General features: G+C 39.8%; 2 protein-coding genes across 3 annotated transcripts in view; both read right to left on the bottom strand.

Moving 5' to 3' along the window:
- Positions 1-10,576: 10,576 nt before the first annotated feature.
- Positions 10,577-12,266, bottom strand: LOC134577188 (lysophosphatidic acid receptor 6-like). Its single transcript, XM_063435858.1, has one exon. The coding sequence runs from the start codon at positions 11,778-11,780 to the stop codon at positions 10,713-10,715; it is 1,068 nt and encodes a 355-aa protein (XP_063291928.1). The 5' UTR covers positions 11,781-12,266; the 3' UTR covers positions 10,577-10,712.
- A 1,258-nt stretch (positions 12,267-13,524) lies between these two features.
- The window catches only part of PUSL1 (pseudouridine synthase like 1), a 71,670-nt gene continuing 65,196 nt past the window's right edge, over positions 13,525-19,998 (bottom strand). Inside the window, exons 7-9 of one of the 2 annotated variants that reach the window (XM_063437214.1) lie at positions 17,436-17,598; positions 15,463-15,517; positions 13,903-13,943 (exon numbers count right to left, since the gene is read on the bottom strand). In XM_063437214.1, the coding sequence (XP_063293284.1) occupies positions 15,495-15,517; positions 17,436-17,598 (186 nt within the window). In that variant the 3' untranslated portion in view covers positions 13,903-13,943; positions 15,463-15,494. Of the gene's footprint in view, positions 13,944-15,462; positions 15,518-17,435; positions 17,599-19,998 lie in introns of both variants that reach the window. The other variant, XM_063437215.1, reaches the window with a different exon arrangement.

The raw sequence follows: 19,998 nt of genomic DNA, 5'->3' as shown, positions 1-19,998 counted from the left end.
TGATACCAGCCCAAACCAGTACTCCACCTCCACCTTGCTGGTGTCTGAGTCGGACTGGAGCTTTCTGCCCTTTACCAATCCAGCCACAGGCCCATCAAGACTCACTCTCATTTCATCAGTCCATAAAACCTTAGAAAAATCAGTCTTGAGATATTTCTTGGCCCAGTCTTGACGTTTCAGCTTGTGTGTCTTGTTCAGTGGTGGTCGTCTTTCAGCCTTTCTTACCTTGGCCATGTCTCTGAGTATTGCACACCTTGTGCTTTTGGGCACTCCAGTGATGTTGCAGCTCTGAAATATGGCCAAACTGGTGGCAAGTGGCATCTTGGCAGCTGCACGCTTGACTTTTCTCAGTTCATGGGCAGTTATTTTGCGCCTTGGTTTTTCCACACGCTTCTTGCGACCCTGTTGACTATTTTGAATGAAACGCTTGATTGTTCGATGATCACGCTTCAGAAGCTTTGCAATTTTAAGAGTGCTGCATCCCTCTGCAAGATATCTCACTATTTTACTTTTCTGAGCCTGTCAAGTCCTTCTTTTGACCCATTTTGCCAAAGGAAAGGAAGTTGCCTAATAATTATGCACACCTAATATAGGGTGTTGATGTCATTAGACCACACCCCTTCTCATTACAGAGATGCACATCACCTAATATGCTTAATTGGTAGTAGGCTTTCGAGCCTATACAGCTTGGAGTAAGACAACATGCACAAAGAGGATGATGTGGTCAAAATACCCATTTGCCTAATAATTCTGCACTCCCTGTAGTTATGATATCAAAAAAATCATAATGAAGCACTGGAACATTTTTGAGGGTGATGTCAACTTACCAAATGAGTTTAGGAATCCACCTCTGTTCTCTTACCAAAGAGCACAGAATTTGAGAGACAAACTGGTAAAATCTGACATATGCAGTAATAGAAAACAAAAAAGATTTTTTTCAGAAACTAAGAAGGGCACTTACCCATGCCTAAATTGTATACATTTAAACAGCATAATCAGGGGTGACTGTTTTGTTCACCCATGATCAGGCAAGTCATACAAAATACCTGATTACTACACGTGCAACTCTGATTATGTGGTTCATATTTTGAAGTGTCCATGTGGGTTTCTCTATGTTGGAGAAACAATTAGACCTGTGAAAGAACGCATTGGAGAACATAAAAGGGATATTAGAGCAGCTATCCAGAAAGGGACCTGTGAGAAACCTGTACCAAGACATTTCTTACAACAACGACATAATGTTAACCAATTACGCTTTCAAGTGATTGATGGTATTAAACCCCTACGGAGAGGGGGAGATAGACAAAAAGCGCTTTTGCGAAAAGAAACAAAATGGATTAGCACTTTGGAGACATAACACCCGGATGGTCTAAATGAGGACTATGACCTCAAACATTTTTTGTAAACTAATTCCCGGGGGATGTAGACTTTTATTTAGGGAGTACATTTATTTGTCCCCTAAGACTAATGTTCTATTTTATATTTACAGTGTACTATTGGGTCTATATATGGTACGTCTGTCTCCATTATCCCTTAAGGATCTCTAAAGAAGTTGACCAATTGTGGTCCGTTACCCGACTGACAGCGGTGTCCAACTTAAGGGAACCCATGGGCAACTTTCACACACTACACTGCTGGTGAGTATGCCCTCCTTTTTTCATTATATTATAAAACTTTTAGAAGAGTGAACCACTAACTTCTGATTATCTGTTGCAATACTACTCCTTTCGAATACAAAACAATTTGAGCCCTACAACTATGAGAAAAGGTATCGAATAGAAATAGATAACCTTCTTGAATACTAACCATAACTCTATGTATACAAAAGAAATATCTTCTAAAATAAATTTGAAAATAGTTTTTTAAATATAAAAAAATATTTTTCTTTTCCCTGAGAGAGTGTCCCTACAGAAATATCCAATTTATTTCATGTTTGAAGCAACCCTGTACCTTAGATATATCTGAGAGGGTACAGGAGACAGTACTCAGATATTTTACAATACCCTTCTGTATATCCTGCAAATAATTTGCAGGTTATTTCATGTATTTATGTTTTTATACACATATATATGATGCAAAGAGTGAACATTTATGTGTTTGTTTGTTTTTTGTATTCTTTATTTTTGGTGTGCACAAAAGTAACAATAAGCCTTGGTGTGCCACAACAGCGACATCAGGGTATGTTAATAAACATTTGCATTACAGGTTGTGGTAATCGATTGTCAGGCACATTTTTAGTTAAAGATAACAAAATTGCAACAGTTTAAGTTCTCGATTAGCGTAAACAATGGATTTTTCAATGCAATTTAGATTATAAACATGTTTAGTTCAGTGATGCTTCATCGGTAAAAGTAAGGTAAACATGCAAACCTGCGTGTGTACTCTAGTCGTGCAGATTGTGTGACAGGCTTATCAACAATTCTAGAACAGAATACACATGCCTAGTCATAGTAGGGAGTATATGTATCTTTGTGGGCTCGCCAGACATGTGAATGCTTGCTAAAACATCTATGAAAGCATGCATGTACAAGCTGTGTGGTGTGAGTTAGCTTCCATGGTGAAATATAGCTAGTGTTGTAGTTTGTTTCAGGTTAAGAATCCGATATGAGTGGGTAGCGTGATGTGAGAGGCGCTATATCTCTATGTGAGGTATGTAGTTGCATGAAGGTATGTTTGCTGGGAAAGCATTATTGTGGGGCTAATGATGGGACTCATTGCTGCTCTGGGGTTAAGTGGGAAAACATATCTCAAGTCCACAATGAAAAAGGGCAGTGACACTGCTCGGTGGGTACAGTTCTGTATGGCATCCGTCTTCCCCAGCAACCGTCACCTGCCAGTCTGCGGGTCCGCGTTCCTCTCAGCCGATTCCTTGGGATTGCAGGTTCTCTAAGCAGGCTTGGAAGATGCTGGGGTTGTTGGTGGGGAATGCCACAGGGAGGCAGGTTTTGCGCTGTGGAGGTGAGGTGGGGTGCAGGTAATCCATACTACCTGGCAGACTCAGGTGGGTGGTAGTGTGGAAGGTGTAGTCCTGCTTAGCGTCTTGGGGCTTACGGTTCTTCTGACCCCGGTCCAGTTGGTCCGCTGATCTATATGGTGCCCGTAGCTGGAGTGGAGCGAGGTGTTGCAGTCCTCTGGTCCCCGGGGTTGCCATGTGGGCTTGTGTGGTCATGCTCTTCCGTTGTGCCCCATATTCCTGGCAGTGTCCCATGTGGGTGTTTGGTTTCCCGCGTTGGAGTAGCGTGCGCCGCCTGGTCCACCGCCATTTTTCCTGCTGGGGCAGCTTTTTGGGCAGATGGCTGTTTGGTATTCGTGGGGCAGGTGGGTGAATTCTGGCCTCCAGCTTGCGCCAGAAGTTTGCGAATAGCTTGTCTAATTTGCACTGGAGGTCGGGTAGCTGTTCTCCCTTGTCAGGGGTTCTCTGTGCCGCCATTTTGCAGGAGGTATCTATCTCGGTTTGTAGCTGGGTAGACATGCCCTCAGACCCCGCAAAGCGGCTGACATGTGCCAGGATGTCCCTCACCGGCAGGGGGGGGGGGTTGGACGTGCTCTGATGGACCCTGTGAAGGTATAGGAGCCCGAGGGTAGAGGGATCGGCCGTCTCCCTCCCCCCCTCGTGTAGCAGGCCTCCATCCTCTTGTGGTCCAGAACCGCCAGACGCCGGTCAAACTCCGGTGGAGTAGTGTGCACAAAGGTTCACACAGTCGCAGTAAGTGTTTCAGGCGTTGCTTTCTCGATTCTAACCGTTGTTAGTCGATGTTTTAGGCAGTTTTTTCCCGGAGCTCGGCCACTCTGCGTCCGGCTGGCTCGGCAGTTAGGCTCCCCCCCCCCATTTATGTGCTTTTTATGTTTGTTTACATTCTGTACACCCCTTTGTATAAAGTAGGGTGGAACTGGTAATGTGGCAATAGTACACATTGACATGTGTGGTTGTACACTGCATAAAATATGGATACTACAACTTTGAAAATTGGACACATAAGAATTAATTGGCTAGATTTTCCTCCGGTATAACGCATATGAGCGCATTCAATGGGAGACGCATGCGCTGGTGAAGCACGTTAATGACATCATGTGCGTCATGACGTCATTCGGGCGCAACCCGCGCGAACAAGCGGGCGCGCCCAATGCCATCATAAATGCGGACACATCACTCTTTCCTTCCCCTACACAGGGCCACCGAAGGGTCCCGAGCGCGCAGCCCGTCTTCTCAAGAGTCTGCTCTCTAGACACATCTGACCAGGACCTGCCAAGGACGTATAGCTGTACATTAACTAAGAAGGAACAGTCTTGACAATTGGGACAACAAAGTATAGCAGCTTCACTTGGAATTGGACCTTCCTTTTTTCCAACAGGACATATGGTGAGATCCACCCAAATACAATAGTGTGTACACACTGGGACTGTATATACATTTTTTCTTTTTTCTTTTGTTTGCATTTTTTTCATTTTTTCAATTTTTTCTACTTTTTTCCACTATTGTATATATTTCCTTGTCAGTATTTGTCAATATTCCAGATTTGGAATTTTTCATGATACTATAGAGTTTAAACATTTACTGTATATCAGTGAGTCAGCTCAGGATCTCTTTTTTTACATGTAATCATATTGGTTGCTATAGGAGTTATTCGATCTACATTATTTATTTATTCACGTTTTTTTGTATATATTTAAATACTCATGAAATACCTATGAAATCCATTTATTATCAATAATAAATACATTCTATTCTATTTTTTGAGTGCAGTATCATTTATTGTTTTTGTAATAATAAACATGCAGCCTGTGTGTTGTCACTATTAAAGGTACTATTTAGTTTTGTTATCTCCAAAGTAAGAGGTTGTGACAAATTTCAAATTTTTCTATGCAGCATGTGATTTCATGTGGCTAGAAAGATATATAATTTTATTTTTTGGCCGGCACTCCTGGGAGTCCAACATCAAATAGTTTGTTAAGTTAACGTTTCAGTCCCTAACCTGGGACTTTCATCAGGACATACATTGTGTGTCCTGGTGAAAGTCCCACAGGTTAGGGACTGAAACGTCGACTTGAGAATAAACTATTTGATGTTGGACTTCCAGGAGTGCCGGCAATCGTTTGTTTTTCTGTATTACAGTGTGGCTGGGCACCCGGTATTATTGGCTGGAGGTAGGAGTGCTAAAGTTATATATATATATATATTTTTTCCTTTTGTGTTTGTCACTATCTATTTTCTAATCATATTGCACATTTGCTGTATAAGTCAAGTAATGTAGACGCAAAATAATGAAGTATTGCAGTTTCTTGTGATGAACTGAATGAGGACGGAGGCTTCTTGGCAAACGGCTCTCCTTTTCAGAGAGCTGGTATATACTATTACAACCATAGTGTTGGTGCGTGGGTGTATTTTCAACACGCAGGCTTGTGTATTGGTTCCTTCCAGGTGCCTCTCTACTCCCTAACTTGTTTTGTGACATTCGGGAATGTTTGTTGGTTTTCTTGGTGTCTTGTTTGTTTCAATGTTGTAACAAATGCTCTCGACTTGATAAAAAGTAGGAACTCCCGCAAGCTTGTCATTACTAATTTCTGTTAGTCCAATTAAAAATGGATATTAAAAGATACCGCAATACTTTACTATATTGTATAAACGCTACAGGAACCCATAGCATGTATCCGTGTTCTAGGTCACACAGTGGCAAGACGATTGCCAGGTTTGGATTTGACAATTTGTTTCTTGTGATTGAACTTTGTGAATTGAAGCTGCCCGAAAAGCTTGAGCCTAAATACTTGTTGAGACTTTGTTGGCTTATTTAAAATGAAACTAAATATCCTTCCGAGCACTTTCAAGTTTCCGGTGAGGCTCATTTTTATCTTTATAAATAAAGCACAAAACCACATTGTCTTAACTGTGGTTTGCTAATGTCTTCTCTGCTTCGTTAAAACAAACACTTACTCTGCATGAAACAAACTGATACATTTGGCATTCTTCCCATTACTACGACCAAGATAACCTCTATAGTCCTATCTCATCACATGCAATATCAGAAATGCTTAAAAACAAACGTGCAGAGAAGAGACTTTTCTAATAGCTAAAAGCAAGCCAACGTGTGAGGGTTGTTTTGGGTTCTGCCCGGCCTCGGATACAAAGTGAAAATGACCCAGGAGTCCTTATGTGTGATCATTGTGGTATTTTATTCCATTCCTCCACTGTATATACCTCAGATATATACCAATACGTGGAAAACAAATGTCATTGTTCCACTTGAAAGGAAAGTCCCATCAAAACAATTTGTTTAAGCATTAAAGTTGAAGATGTGGAATTTCGATTTTTAAAGGATTACGCAAGTGATTTGAAGTGGTTATGGTGCCTGGAGTCTGTATGTGTATTTTGGTGGAAATGTTTTAAATACAGTGCTTAACCCAATGGCTGCCAGTGTTTTAACTTCATCTCTGGCAGCGTCGTCCAAAAGTCCAGTAGTTAAGTTCCGGGCTGGCTAATGTCAGTTTTTATATGTTTGTTTTTGGTTTTTTGCTTTTTGCATTGTCCCAATGAATTTGCACACTAAGCCTATGACTGACTACTGTATTGGCTTCTGGATGCTTCGGCTCTGCACAATGAATATTCCCCTATTGGTGAATGACAGAAAAACTATTTTGTGCAAGTTTGGTAAAAGTGACACCAAAATTGTCAAATTCCAGAACTAGCTTTAATAATACTGTTAAATAATTTGTATCACTTCAAGAGTTTATTAAACTGAAGCCTATGTTGGACATTTTCTTTCAGATTAAATGTTGGCCTCAGTACACCCAGATTTTATTGCACTATCTAAATCAGAATTTATGGATGAAAACTGTGCAATCAATACAGATATCCTCTTACCAGAGTAACCAGAAACTCTACAGCTTAATGTTGTGCTCCTGGTGTCTATAGGCAGTTTTACATTGTTGCCTAGTAACATATATGTAATGGCAGTCACTCAGACGAGAGCCACTAGAGTTGCTTCCTAGTCCATTGCCGCACAGTGTACAGACGCTGGCATAGAGGCACCGAATGTTTGTTTCTTTTCAAATCGTTTTTATTGAAAGTTTTTCAAATTTTAAAACAAATTATAAGAACAGTATAATAAAGGAGGGGAAAGGAAGGAGAAACTTGGAAGGAGGCACTGAGTGTTTCTCATAGAGATGAATTGATTCAGTGCATCTCTAAGAGGAGATGATGGGTGGCGCTTTGCTGCGCATGCCCAATAATCTCCCAAATGCTTTCCTACAAGAAAGCATTGGATTGCCTAAGACAGGCTTCCCCAAACTCCGGCCCTCCAGATGTTGCTGAACTACAACTCCCATGATTCTATGAATGAAATAGGCTGAGAATCATGGGAGTTGTAGTTCAGCAACATCTGGAGGGCCGGAGTTTGGCGAAGATCATAAAGATTGATGATCTGAGCTGCAGCGAGACCGGCGTGGCATGGGAGGAAAAAGTGAGAATCATTCCTAGAATACACTGTTAAAAATGTAAACATACACTATTCAATAAAAAAAAAAAAATCTTTTATTTTATTTCATTTAAACGTCGGTTCGTGAGTCTACTTTACAAGAGACTGGCCCATAGAATGTAGAGTACAAGCCTAATTCAACAAGTTAGACAAAAGATTTAGCATAGCAGTCATTATTAAAGGACCACTCTAGTGCCAGGAAAACATACTCGTTTTCCTGGCACTAGAGTGCCCTGAGGGTGCCCCCACCCTCAGGGACCCACTCCCGCCGGGCTCTGTGGGGAGGAAGGGGTTAAACTTACCTCTTTCTCCAGCGCCGGGCGGGGAGCTTTCCTCCTCCTCCTCTTCTTCCTCGCGACGTCATCGGCTGAATGCGCATGCGCGGCAGGAGCCGCGCTCGCATTCAGCCGGTCGCATAGGAAAGCATTCATAATGCTTTCCTATGGACGCTTGCGTGCTCTCACTGTGATTTTCACAGTGAGAAGCACGCAAGCGCCTCTAGTGGCTGTCAATGAGACAGCCACTAGAGGTTCTGGAGGCTGGCTTAACCCTCAGTATAATAAAAAAAGGGGTAAAAGCTAGCTGGACCTGGCACCCAGACCACTTCATTAAGCTGAAGTGGTCTTGGTGCCTAGAGTGGTCCTTTAACCAAATGGTAATCATATTCCCCCATATCCTACACACACTTTGCTTTTAATGTAGACCATGTTTTCTCATATAGAGTTGTTTTGGCAATTTTGATCAAGTAGGTCCATCTAAAAAGACCGCAGTGAGATACCCCACATTTTGGTATGTGCTGCCTGATTAAACCAGTAGCATACACTGTGTAAGTCTCCAATGTTTGTTAAAAACCATAATAAGGGGGAATAATTGGCTGGAAAGGAAGAGCGGGTCAGTGTGGGAAATGAGATAGTCAAGCAATGTGATCTATTAAACTAGAAATTGCAGAGAATTGACTAGGCCAACACAGCGAAGCTGGAAAAATATTTAATCTTCCTCAATTCCCTAGTGCAGGCATGCCCAGAAAATAGATTCCCCAGATGTTTTAAAACTACAGCTTCCATGATGCGTCGTCATTCTATAGACATTCCAGAGGCATGCAAAGCATCATGGGAGTTGTAGTTCTATAACATGTGGAGATCTACCTTTTTGGGCCCAGATATTGTGCAGTTGCTAGTTAAATCGATCACCCTGTTAGTCAGTAGTGTTTCAGTTCTGAAAGCCATAGCAGATTTCACCCTGCAAATTGTTGATTTCCAAGCTCTATCAAATCAAATAGTTATGTGGTAAGAGATTTCAAAACAGCTTTTAAAAAAAAAAAAAAATAATAATTTAAACTTAACACCTGGGTCAGGACCAGAATGTGGTTCCTGTGTTATGTAATTGGAGCCCATAAGGGTAGGATCAGGCACATCACATTAACGGGACACTGTGGGCACTATAGCCATTTCATCTCATTGAATTGGTTGTTATACCTAGAGTCCCCTGGCAATGTACCTTCATCCAGTGTTAAGCCATTTTCGAGCAGTATTGGTTCCTATCTCTGCCAAAACTACACTTCCTGGTAGCCATACCGATTCATGCCTGTCATGTGCACACTACAGCTCAAGATCCCACATTAGTCCAAGCTGCACAGAGGGGGTGGGCTGCTGGGGGTTCTTGTTTATCATTAAAACATTTAGTGCTTAATGGAAGGACCATGCCAGTGGACTCTGGCCACTATAACCACTTCAATGAGATGAAGCATCCCGTGTAGCAGCACTGCCTTTAAATAGAGTGGAGATTTCTAAGAAACAGGGAAGACGCTAACAAATATGTTATATTGTTACATTGTTATACAGACGGATGGAGCACAGAGTTAATGGCAATGCATGTAAGTTGGGTCCCTATCAAGGATCACTGGTTTTACCAGAGCAGAATCTCGGGTTTGCTATTCATTCTTCTGCTGGGATGGCAAAATGGGTTGAAATTAGCGTTCTGCCAGTGCCTTCATAGTCATTCTAACAGGGTTATTCACAAGAGTTAGAGTTCAAAGTGAATTTCAAATTTAAGTTCAAAATAACCAAACTGGAAGCATTATCTTAGCCCGCTATACTTTCAGTTCTTCTCACTATGAATTCTTGCATTAGTAAGATGGGTTCTGATGGGTTGGAAAAATTGTTCTGCTTATATGGATCTATTTTTTTGCCAAATATGAGCGGCTACACTAAAGCCCCATCTTATGTAATATGAATGCAAGAATTGCAAAGTGAATATCAAAATGTACACCAAAACTGCTTAACCAAAAAAAAAGGAGAAAACCGTAAATCCAGTTTCCAGAACCCTAACAGAATTCTTCCTTAAATATGTGGAGTGTTAGAATTAAAGGTTTCAGGCAAAAGTAAAGTCAAATTGAAAACATGTGATTGGAGAATTTTTCTAGTTTGGCTACTTTGGGCTAATTTTGATATTAATTTCCTTTCAATTCACGCTTTGGTAGATAACCCTGATATTTGTGACTTTCCACTCATAAGAATTTTAAACCTGAATGTCCCTTTTTGATATCAGATCACACAATATTTAGCTTATAGAGGTAGAAAACAGGCAATTCACATGTTGAAGAATGTCATTTTTGTCCCCTCCACAATGCACAAACAAAACCAGTACCAGTAGGGACTACTTTGTCTCAGTATTTTTTCTCCACCTGACACTGGTCATCAAGTTGTGTCGCTTTAATAAGACGTTGCCAATTTAGCAAAATAACTCAATCTTGTCTTAAGACCTGCGGGATATTATAGAAGTGGTGGCATCTCTAACTTGATTCACTTACAAAAACAGAGACAAGATGTTTAAATTCACTTCTGAAAGCCGAATACAAAGGAACCGGGAGCTGTATATTAATCTTTTGTTTTATTGTATTTAACTAAATCCTGTGTCCTTTTTTAAAATGATTTATTAACCCAATGCTTTGCTCTGGGACACAAAAGGTTAACAAATTGAACCCAAACAAGGTTAATATAAAAATATCATCTTAAAAAAATAAAAATGGAGTGATACCAATATGTCTGTGTATGTGTATATCACTCACACACAAAAAAATATTAAAAAGATACAATACATTCTACTTTTGTACTGCTGATTCCTAAGCTCGGAGTGTGATGGGATGAGAGAGCACCGGGATGGTTTGCAGTTAGAAGCACTGTCTTAGATGATATCTCTGGTGAGACGTCATGATTGGTATGAATCATACATCCTTATATCTCCTTACACCACCGACCATTCTGCTTGAGCAACCACAGTGACAATGCCAGGTTTAGGCTGGTAGATTGGACTTGTGACCTGGACATTTGCCTCTGTGAGTTTGTTGGAGATATTGTATTCCTTCTTGGAGTGAAATAAATTTGGAATGCTTAACCGTCCCCGATTTATGACTGGTATGAAATAGAGGACTGGGTTGAGACAGCTGTTGAGGCTAACTAAGGCTAATGTAATGCGGCGTAGCTTGTAGATGTGTCTGGCAATCGCACACTCTTGAATGAATCCAAGTCTCATAAGGAAATGAAACAGATGAGTTATGTTGTAAGGCAAAAAGCAAATGAGAGAGACCGCAAGAATATATCCAATTATCTGCAAAGCAACCTTTCGGTGAACACTGGTCTTAATTTGGCATATTTTTCGTGCCATCACTGGGAAAACCACTGCAATTACTGAGAAGGGGACAAGAAAGCCAAAAATCAAAGCACAGACGTTATAAGGCACCAACCGACTCTGCCAACTACTTAGGGAGAAGTCCTCAAAGCAAGAAATCCGGCTGCTGTTTTCAGGCATGTTATCAAGGGGTCCTCCAAAAATCAAAGGCAAGACAATGGAGCAGCCCAGCAACCAGATAACAAACGTCAATATCCGTGGGTAACAGCTGTATTTAAGCCGCAGGTAGGTTAACGGAAGCACAACTGCCATGTACCGGTCCAAGGAGATGCAGGTAAAAAAAACAATGCTCAAGTAGATGTTCAAGTAAAATAAAGTGCCAGTAATCCGACAAGCCACGTCTCCAAACACCCAATTATTACCCGAGTTGTGGTAATATATCCGAACTGGCAGTAAGCATATGAAAATTGTATCCACCACGGACAGGCTGACAAAATAAACATTGGATCGTTTAGCACGCTGTGATCGTCGGCACAGGAAATATAGAGCGTATGCATTCACTGGCAATCCCAGTATAACTACCAGGCTGTAGATAGTTGTAAAGAATCCATATTGAAAGTCTGCCTCTAAGTGGCATTCTATGCTGGAGTTCATGGAACTAGAATTTGTGATGAGTAAGTGCATTACGTTCGTTACATGCACAGTGAAGAGAGTCTCTGCGGCAACTGTTGCAAGAAATGATTGTGATCATCAGAAGAATGGTTTGTTCTTTAGGTCCAGGTTGTGCAGAGAGTCAAAGCATTGGATCTGTAGTGCAAGGACGAAATACAGCAGCTCTGTCTGCGGTGTGCAACTACAGAAGGAAGTGTATAATCCGTTCATATGTGTCAAACTTACATGCAGAATCTGTCGAGTGACAGGAAGCAGTTACCCACACAGAGTTTACTAAGCTGCAACAAATCATTTTTAAATAAGAGTGACGGCATTTTTTTTGGCATTCCCCCGCCCTCTTCATGGGGGCCGTGGTTAAAATTATAGATATATATCAAGCTGCAAAAAAGCAAGGGGCACTTTCCAATTCTGGTTTCTCTGCAGCAGACAACATTGCTAGAAAATAAATAAAAAGAATATCTGTTTTTCGAGGTCCTGTTTCAATCTTAAAGCAGACATTTAAATACGAAAATTCAACCATTGTTTCCGTACTCCAGAATAGTACTCGAAATGCTCTGGATGTTTGTAAACAGAGCAGAAGAGATATGTTCAGCATTTCTAGGTCATCCACTGAAAACAGGACAGGAACCCTTAAAGAATTTGCAGCCAAGTCCAGTTGTCATTGGAAATACTTGAAGGGTTATTCGTTAAACTCCAAACACAATAGGGGGTTTTAAAAAAAATTTGGTAAAAAAATTTGGATCAGATTTGATGGATATTTTAACTTTCATTTGCAATACAAATGTATATATGCTGCAAATCAGAGTTTATTAAATATGCCGGTAAAGTGTAAACTGTCAGAAATTTAAAACCCTAGTCCCAACAGCAAAAATAATGTAGGGGCATTTACCGGCACAAATCCAGACACTATTCCCAATAATAATCACGTCCAGATTATTATATTTATTTACACTTTAGTGAAGAATGATATCAACGTTATTTCCTAGGGGAGATTTTGCATTTTGTCTTTAGTATAAGCTAAGTAAGTCTGGAAAAATTACCAATGCAACATCTACACCAAAATTTAAAAAGATATATATTCAATGTTACCTAAAAAATATATACATAAAAATGCAAATCGCTGCCTTTTTACATCACTTTATTGCTTTTCTTTTGACTTTCATTTTGTATCTGGCATTATCTGCACTGTCCGATTAGTCTCACGTTGGAGTTTTCTGTTTGGCCATATTTTTGCCTTTGGGTTGGTTTGTTAAGTACACAGATTTCTTAATGGGCCATTACAGAAATCTGTATCCTTACCTTTTTGTGTCACTTTACCCCACTCCCTTTAGCATGTACGCTCATTGAGCAGGGCCCTCAACCCCTCTGCTCCTGTGTGTCCAACTTGTCTGGTTACAACTGCATGTCTGTTCGTCCACCCATTGTAAAGCGCTGCAGAATTTGTTTGTGCTATATAAATATTAACATAATAACAACAACAAAAATAAGAGACAAAATCACAGCTTTACATTTTCATATTATGACTTTTCAAATACTACAGATATTGCATGCTGAAAACTACAGCAGTGTGGTTATATACAAAACACAGCATGGGTATTTTTTATACAGCACTTGCAACAATTTGAAGCAATAATTATAATCAAATCACTCTCCAATGTTGGAGAAACTGAGGTTCTGGCAATTAATTATTTTTTATACATAAGACACAGTATATTTTCATTACTTTTTTAATTAAAACACTTCTCACATGTATTCTTTATGTGATTCAGATGGAGAAATTACAGAAGGCATGCTGATTAATCTTACCCTTTAAAACACCGTTATTTTTCTTAGTGTAAGCGTCCTAGTATTGATAATGAATACAGTGTTTACATAATGCCACCAGCCACATGACTGTATTCTTCCTGGAGTCTCAATGCCCCAAAACTGGCACTCTATTTCAAGTTGGCAGACGTGGGTTAACCGAGCCAGCCTCGCTTCCTCTCACTTGGTCTTACTAATAAGTAAGGGGGCACATTGAAACTGTGCTTTGAAGTTCTGCCATCTTCAAGGAAACAATCGAACTGCTTCCCTCTCTCTCTCTCTACAATATTAAGCAGGCTTCATACAGGACAGACGCATAACCAGGTACGTCCATGTGTTCCTCTCGTTCCTTTGTAGCATTTCATTCCTGTGCTGGAAAACACATCAGAAGAAATTCAAATGTAAAGTGAACGTAACATCTATAGGATTTCTGAGATTTAACAATGGAACGGTGGAAAGAAGCGAAATTAAGACATAGCTTTACGTCCTTATTAGTATTTGGGCCCAGACGTCACTAGGCTGTCATACTACCTTGTTGTATTATTTGGCGAAGGCTAAAAAGACAGACACATACGGACAATCTTTCCTGAGACCATACATTGCAGTACACATCCATTTAATCTCTGCACCGTGCTCGCCTCCAGTGGTGGCGGTGAGAAATAATGAAGGTGTTTCTGTTATGCAAGCAGTGAAATTATGGTGTCAATATCACCTATTTTTGCATTTATCGTTTCTTGTGGTTTTTGCGGAATACAATGTAGTACACGATGGAATGTGATTTGTCTTTTGCTTGTTTTATAAAAAAATTTAGGAAAAAAGTGAGGTACAATATACGTTGAAATATTATCTAAGGAGACGGAGATGTGTCTGAATCTTTAATTAAGTTTTTTTTTATAGTGTCAGAGTGCACAATAACAATTGTTTGTGGATCTGTTATTGTGTAGATCTCACATTATAATTTTATTAGGATTCTCATTACAATGGTGTTGTATTTGGGGTCCCGTATTGTTGATATACTGGGAGATATAGAACGAAATCATAACAAAGTAACCCTAAATAGTTTGCATCATATGAGCTTACACTTAATTTGTGGAGGCTGCATTCGGACCCTGTTGATTGCTTAGAAATGTCGTCGGTGGAAACACATTACTATAGTTAACGTTTCTTAATGAAAACATAATAATAATAATATTAATATATGAGCTGTAGATATAGAGTCATTATGGACCCAGATGTACAATAATGGTGTAACTCACGCCAACCAGTAATGTATCGATAATGAAGGATTGTCTGCATGTGACACATGATGATTGACATGAGAGGTGGTTAAATCAAGTGGACAGTTACTCAACATAGAGATGTAGGAAATAATGCTGATATGACCTTGCAAAGAATTACAGGAACATACTAACCACAATAGTTACTCTGAGAACCGTGTGGTGTAGCTCTTGCTAGAAAGGTTGTCCTATTAAAAGCTTATAGTGCATAGGTTTTATAGAACCATATGAATAATGTTTGCAAAGATGCACACAAACTCTAAACAGAGTCCCAGGATGCAATCTGCAGAGGCCACCAATTTGTTTGTTTGTGAATAGCTTGTGGTGGAGATAGGTTTGTATTGTATTTGTGTCACAAAGTAGGGGTTGAGAAGAATTTCTATTTTAAGAGTAAAAAAACATATTTAGGAGCCAATTAATTGTCACATAGAGAGAATTTCATGCTTCATCCTGAGAAACGTGATATATTAGCAGTGATGGATTCTTGGTTCCAGGGGGAATGTCAAATCATTGCGCTAAGGATATATTTTGTCCATACAATAAAAATTATTTAGAATTCGGTTCTATTTCTGTATTTAGATAAAAATGGTAACTGGCATGGTAGAAAACTGTACCTGTTTTTAGAGAAATGATTGGCTTTTAAAGGTTAAATCCCAGAACTGCAGGTCTCTACAAAGAAAGGAACAAAATAGTTTCCGATTATATCAGGCTTTCGGATGAAGTATAGGAATGCATAAATGGAAACTCTCAACAGATCTAAATAACAGAGGAACACAACGGCAGAATTTAGATGTAAATTTCCAACATAGGGGTTTTGGTGCCTGTATATCCAGTCAGGTTGGAGAAATAATTCCTTTGTTAGTAACACTTACTTATAAAGGACCAACATGGGCCACAAGTATAGCATTTCACGCACAAGTGCAATTCAGATGTAAAAAGAGGGTCAGGTCTCCTTTGCACAAGAGATACAGCAAAATCTGATCATTGTTTCAGACTCAGAGAGGACTCATCGGTGACGTGCTTCCGGACATCCCTCTCGGCCCAGCGAATGTCCAAAAGGAAACAGATGTCATTTGATATGACAGGTTATTAAATCAAGTGGACAATTACTGAGGTCAACATAAAGATGTAGGAAATATAATGCTAATGTTACCTTGCAAGGGATTAGATACACAATAACCATAATAATTGTTCTGAGAACATTGTGGCTTCAAATGGGCCAGGTGGATTAAAGGCTTGTGAGTGCGTTGGGTATATTTATCTATAGGGAGAATGTTAAGGGATGGTCTGAGAGGAAGGCCTTCAAGCAATGTAAAAATACCTATTATCTTACAGATGGAACATGGTCAGGTCAGAAACAAAGCACACATTAAACAATTTATTCATCTATCTATCTATCTATCTATCTATCTATCTATCTATCAGTGTTATGTAAGCTTTGGTGCTCATTTGCTATCAGTTTTGGATAGTTGGTGACATCCAGAGAGGGTAACACGGTCACATTTGGTGTAAGCTCCTGGTCCTGTCTGGTTCCGCTGGAGAAAATTAAAATATTTTTTTCTTACTATACTATGCATTATTTTTCTGCTATACTAATGACCACAGCTGGAGAGGACATCCTCCTCTACATTCTCCACATCTCCACCTGTTATGATAATAGTCAGCGATACATTGTTATGTCAACTGCTCACCACAACATAGAAGAGATAGCAAACAACATATAGCTTCACTCAGATTGTTAAAGTTATAAACCCCTTCCTCGCTCTACGACCCACTGAGGCTCACAAAACCAGTTGAGGATTGTTGGGGGGGTGTCATGAGGATTAGGGGCTCTTGAGTGGAGGAATGGAGGGGTCGGGGGAAGTGGGAGCTGGGGGAGGGGAGGGATCATGCCCCCTTGCCCAGTAAACAGAATCCCGAACCCCACTCCCGGTGAGTTGATTTCCGAGAGAACGAGAGCACCCACGCAGCGATCGGTATTTCCAGGCCCCACAAATAGCGACCCTGAACTGGGCTGACAGCAATTTCTTCGAGACCGTCACTGGTAACCCTTACAACCCCCATCCATACTCACCTTGCTTTCCCTGTGTTATGTTACCTTTCTGTTCTACTCTCTTTTTGTTCTTCTTTATACCTGTCATTCCAACCATGGCTATCCTAGGCAAGGCACAAATCACACACTTAAGCAGATGTTTATTTATCTATTCACACTCGCCATCAATCAGAGGGTATTATTGGACTGGTATATCTCTATATGTTGGTATTTGGTTTCCTACTACTGTTCAGTTATTTTTTATATATTACAACAAAAAACCTTGTCGTCAGATTATGAGCTGTTCATTTTGCATTTCTAGGACTCCACTGCGTAAGATACAGCTTCACTGGACTTAGTACATTGTTCACTGTACTGGCACAACATCTGCTGTGACCATTTCATCAATGCTTCTCTGTATGACGGCAATTTAAAATAAAGAATTTAAAATAAATAAACCCCTTCCTCTCTCTGATCTTCCTAGAAAGCTCATCCTATTAAAGCTTTTAGTGTATACTGTTTATAATGCGCTGGCTGGTCAGATCAGCTACTTACCAATCCCTTCATATTCCACTTCCTTGAGGAACAGGCCTTCAGCTGGGGCGATGGGGTTTCCAGGAAATGCAGTGTTATCTCGTGTGTCCATAATCTCTTTAATTTGCAGTGGTGTGAGTCGTCCCTGGCCAACAGCAACAAGAGCCTGAGTCATTCTCCTGACCTGGAAAACCATGAGCAATCTGTTAATCTACCACCCAAGAAGACACAAAAAATAAATAAATACATAAAAAATATATTATACTCCCACATATTATATTTGGTAGTTCTGCGTGTTAAACCTAAATTGTACCTTCTTCAAAATCACTTTTGTCTTGATTATAGCAGTATTTGTTTAGAATAATAATTGTAGTCTTTATTCGGTCCCTTTAGAAGAATTTTCAAATCTGTTCTGCAAGGTATTTTAATGACAGATTTTATGTAGGACAGTCTAATCGTGGCAAACTCTGACTGCCAAGTTACATGTCTTTAAAGTTTTGTTTTTGAATTGCTTTATAGAAAAAAATGAAAATATTATGGAAATGTTTTGGGAGAGGTATAAATGTCAAAAACTCAGTGCTAGCACTCTTGTCTTGTGAGAATTTTATGGAATTCAAAGCGGATTTAAAAGTAAAATCCAAAATAGCCAAACTGGAATCTTTCCAATTTGGCTATTTTGGCTTTGAATTACAAATTCATTTTGAAGTCCTAACAATTCTAACTTTAGAAAAAAACGTGTTTAAATTTCATGACATGCATTCTGTGAAATAACCACTAGGGGTCAGTAAAAGAACAGGGTATGAGGTGCTAAGTTGTATTGCACATTGCCATTGTATAGAGGCTCAGGCAGTTAAAGGGATTCTCCAGTGCCCCTCTCCCTCCCACCCCAAGTTGCTGAAGGGGTTTAAACGCACATTAGACCTCCCCACAGGAGACGCTGGAGTCCTCACATAGCGTGAGGATGTCCAGTCTCATATAACACACTTTTTGTGTTCTAAGAACACGGAAGTCCCTCTAGTGGCTGTCTAGTAGACGGTAGACAGCCACTAGAGGAGGACTTAACCCTGCAATGTAAATATTGCAGTTTATGAAAACTGCAATAATTACACTTGCAGGGTTAAGGGTAGTGGGAGTTGGCACCCAGACCACTCCAATGGGCAGAAGTGGTCTGGGTGCCGGGAGTATCCCTTTAACCAGAGCCTCCAACACTGCAAAACTACAAATAAATGCCAACAAAATGTGGATAATGAGAGTTGTAGTGTAAAACGGTTTTAAAATATTTAGTATCTGTTCCTAAACTGAAAAATATTTCAGCTTTAAATATTGCTCAGACAAAATTCAGATGTGTAGTGCCCACGCACGTCCACTGAATATCAATAATTATTTAGTTACCTCTGTTTATCTGCTCAGATAGAATTTTCCATTATTTATATGACCAGTGGGGTAACAAGGCATGGTGTAGCACACATTTTGTAAACCCTCATCTTTTTTAATTACCTCCTCACACATACCTTAAAGGTGGTAGGAAACTCTCTGGTGGTCTAGTGAGAGAAAGGGACAACTGTGCTTCAAATAGTACATCTATCTTTCCTGCTCCATTTTTGTGATCCATATTGTACTTCCTACACCTGACGCAGGAATATGATGTCATAAACCCACGTGGTTTCCCTGTGTGTGCACACCATACAAACATTTAGGCAGGCTGAGGAGGGACTATAGCTATGACGTCTGTCACTAAAACAGCAGCTGTAGGTAACTGTGTGCCAAGAAACCAAGGACCTCCTTGCACCAGAACCTACACAAGGAACAAAAGATGTTATGGCACTTGGATTGTCCCTTCAACTGTGTTCATTGATTCACGGCGTAGCGTATAAAACTGTTGTTCAGTATTTTCTCATGTATTGGCATTAATCGTGCTTGTGCCATACTTACCAAAAATAGTGAAACAAATATCAACACTTTACACCAAAAACAACAGGAATAGGGCAACTAAAAATACTACATTCACTATAAATCTGCTTTAAACCGACTAATAATTCAGGGAGGTGATGGGACAAAACCTAATTAATGAAAAAATGCTTAACAGTTCAGTGTGCCGCTGGTAGTTAAGGTCCGCCTCGCATCTGACTAGTGATTCTCTGAAATCATTTGTGAACAAGAGATGCAATCCGCCATGTAATAAACAACACTAACATGGATTAAAAAAAAAGAAACAAATAGCTGTAATGTGCAAAAATGAATACGTTCTGGCAGCTCTTGCAGACCCCGTATGATGTTTGTCATAGCTAACATAACGTATATAATCTCAATGTGAAATAAATGGCATGGAATGACGATAAGATATGGGCTACAATTATATGCTCATAAGTGTTTTCAGACTAAATTATTGAGTGGGCTGAACAATCTATTGTTAAAGATATTGCAAGAACTGTGATAAATAATTAATACCACTGACTAATATCTGAACTGGACAAGTTAAATATACAGGCGGATTAATCAAGGTTTTTGGAATAGTTAAAATACATTTCTACAGTTTTTGCTGATATATCCATTGCAGAAGACGGACAAATTGGCAGTAAAGAAA

This window comes from Pelobates fuscus, chromosome 11 (assembly GCF_036172605.1).
Source record: "Pelobates fuscus isolate aPelFus1 chromosome 11, aPelFus1.pri, whole genome shotgun sequence".
NCBI lineage: Eukaryota > Metazoa > Chordata > Amphibia > Anura > Pelobatidae > Pelobates > Pelobates fuscus.
The sequence above is the reverse complement of the archived record's forward strand: the minus strand, read 5'-3'. Positions and strand labels throughout refer to the sequence as shown.

Coding starts and splice junctions, on each gene's coding strand:
- LOC134577188 (XM_063435858.1), bottom strand. CDS start 11,780: ATGCACTTACTCATCACAAATTCTAGTTCCATGAACTCCAGCATAGAA.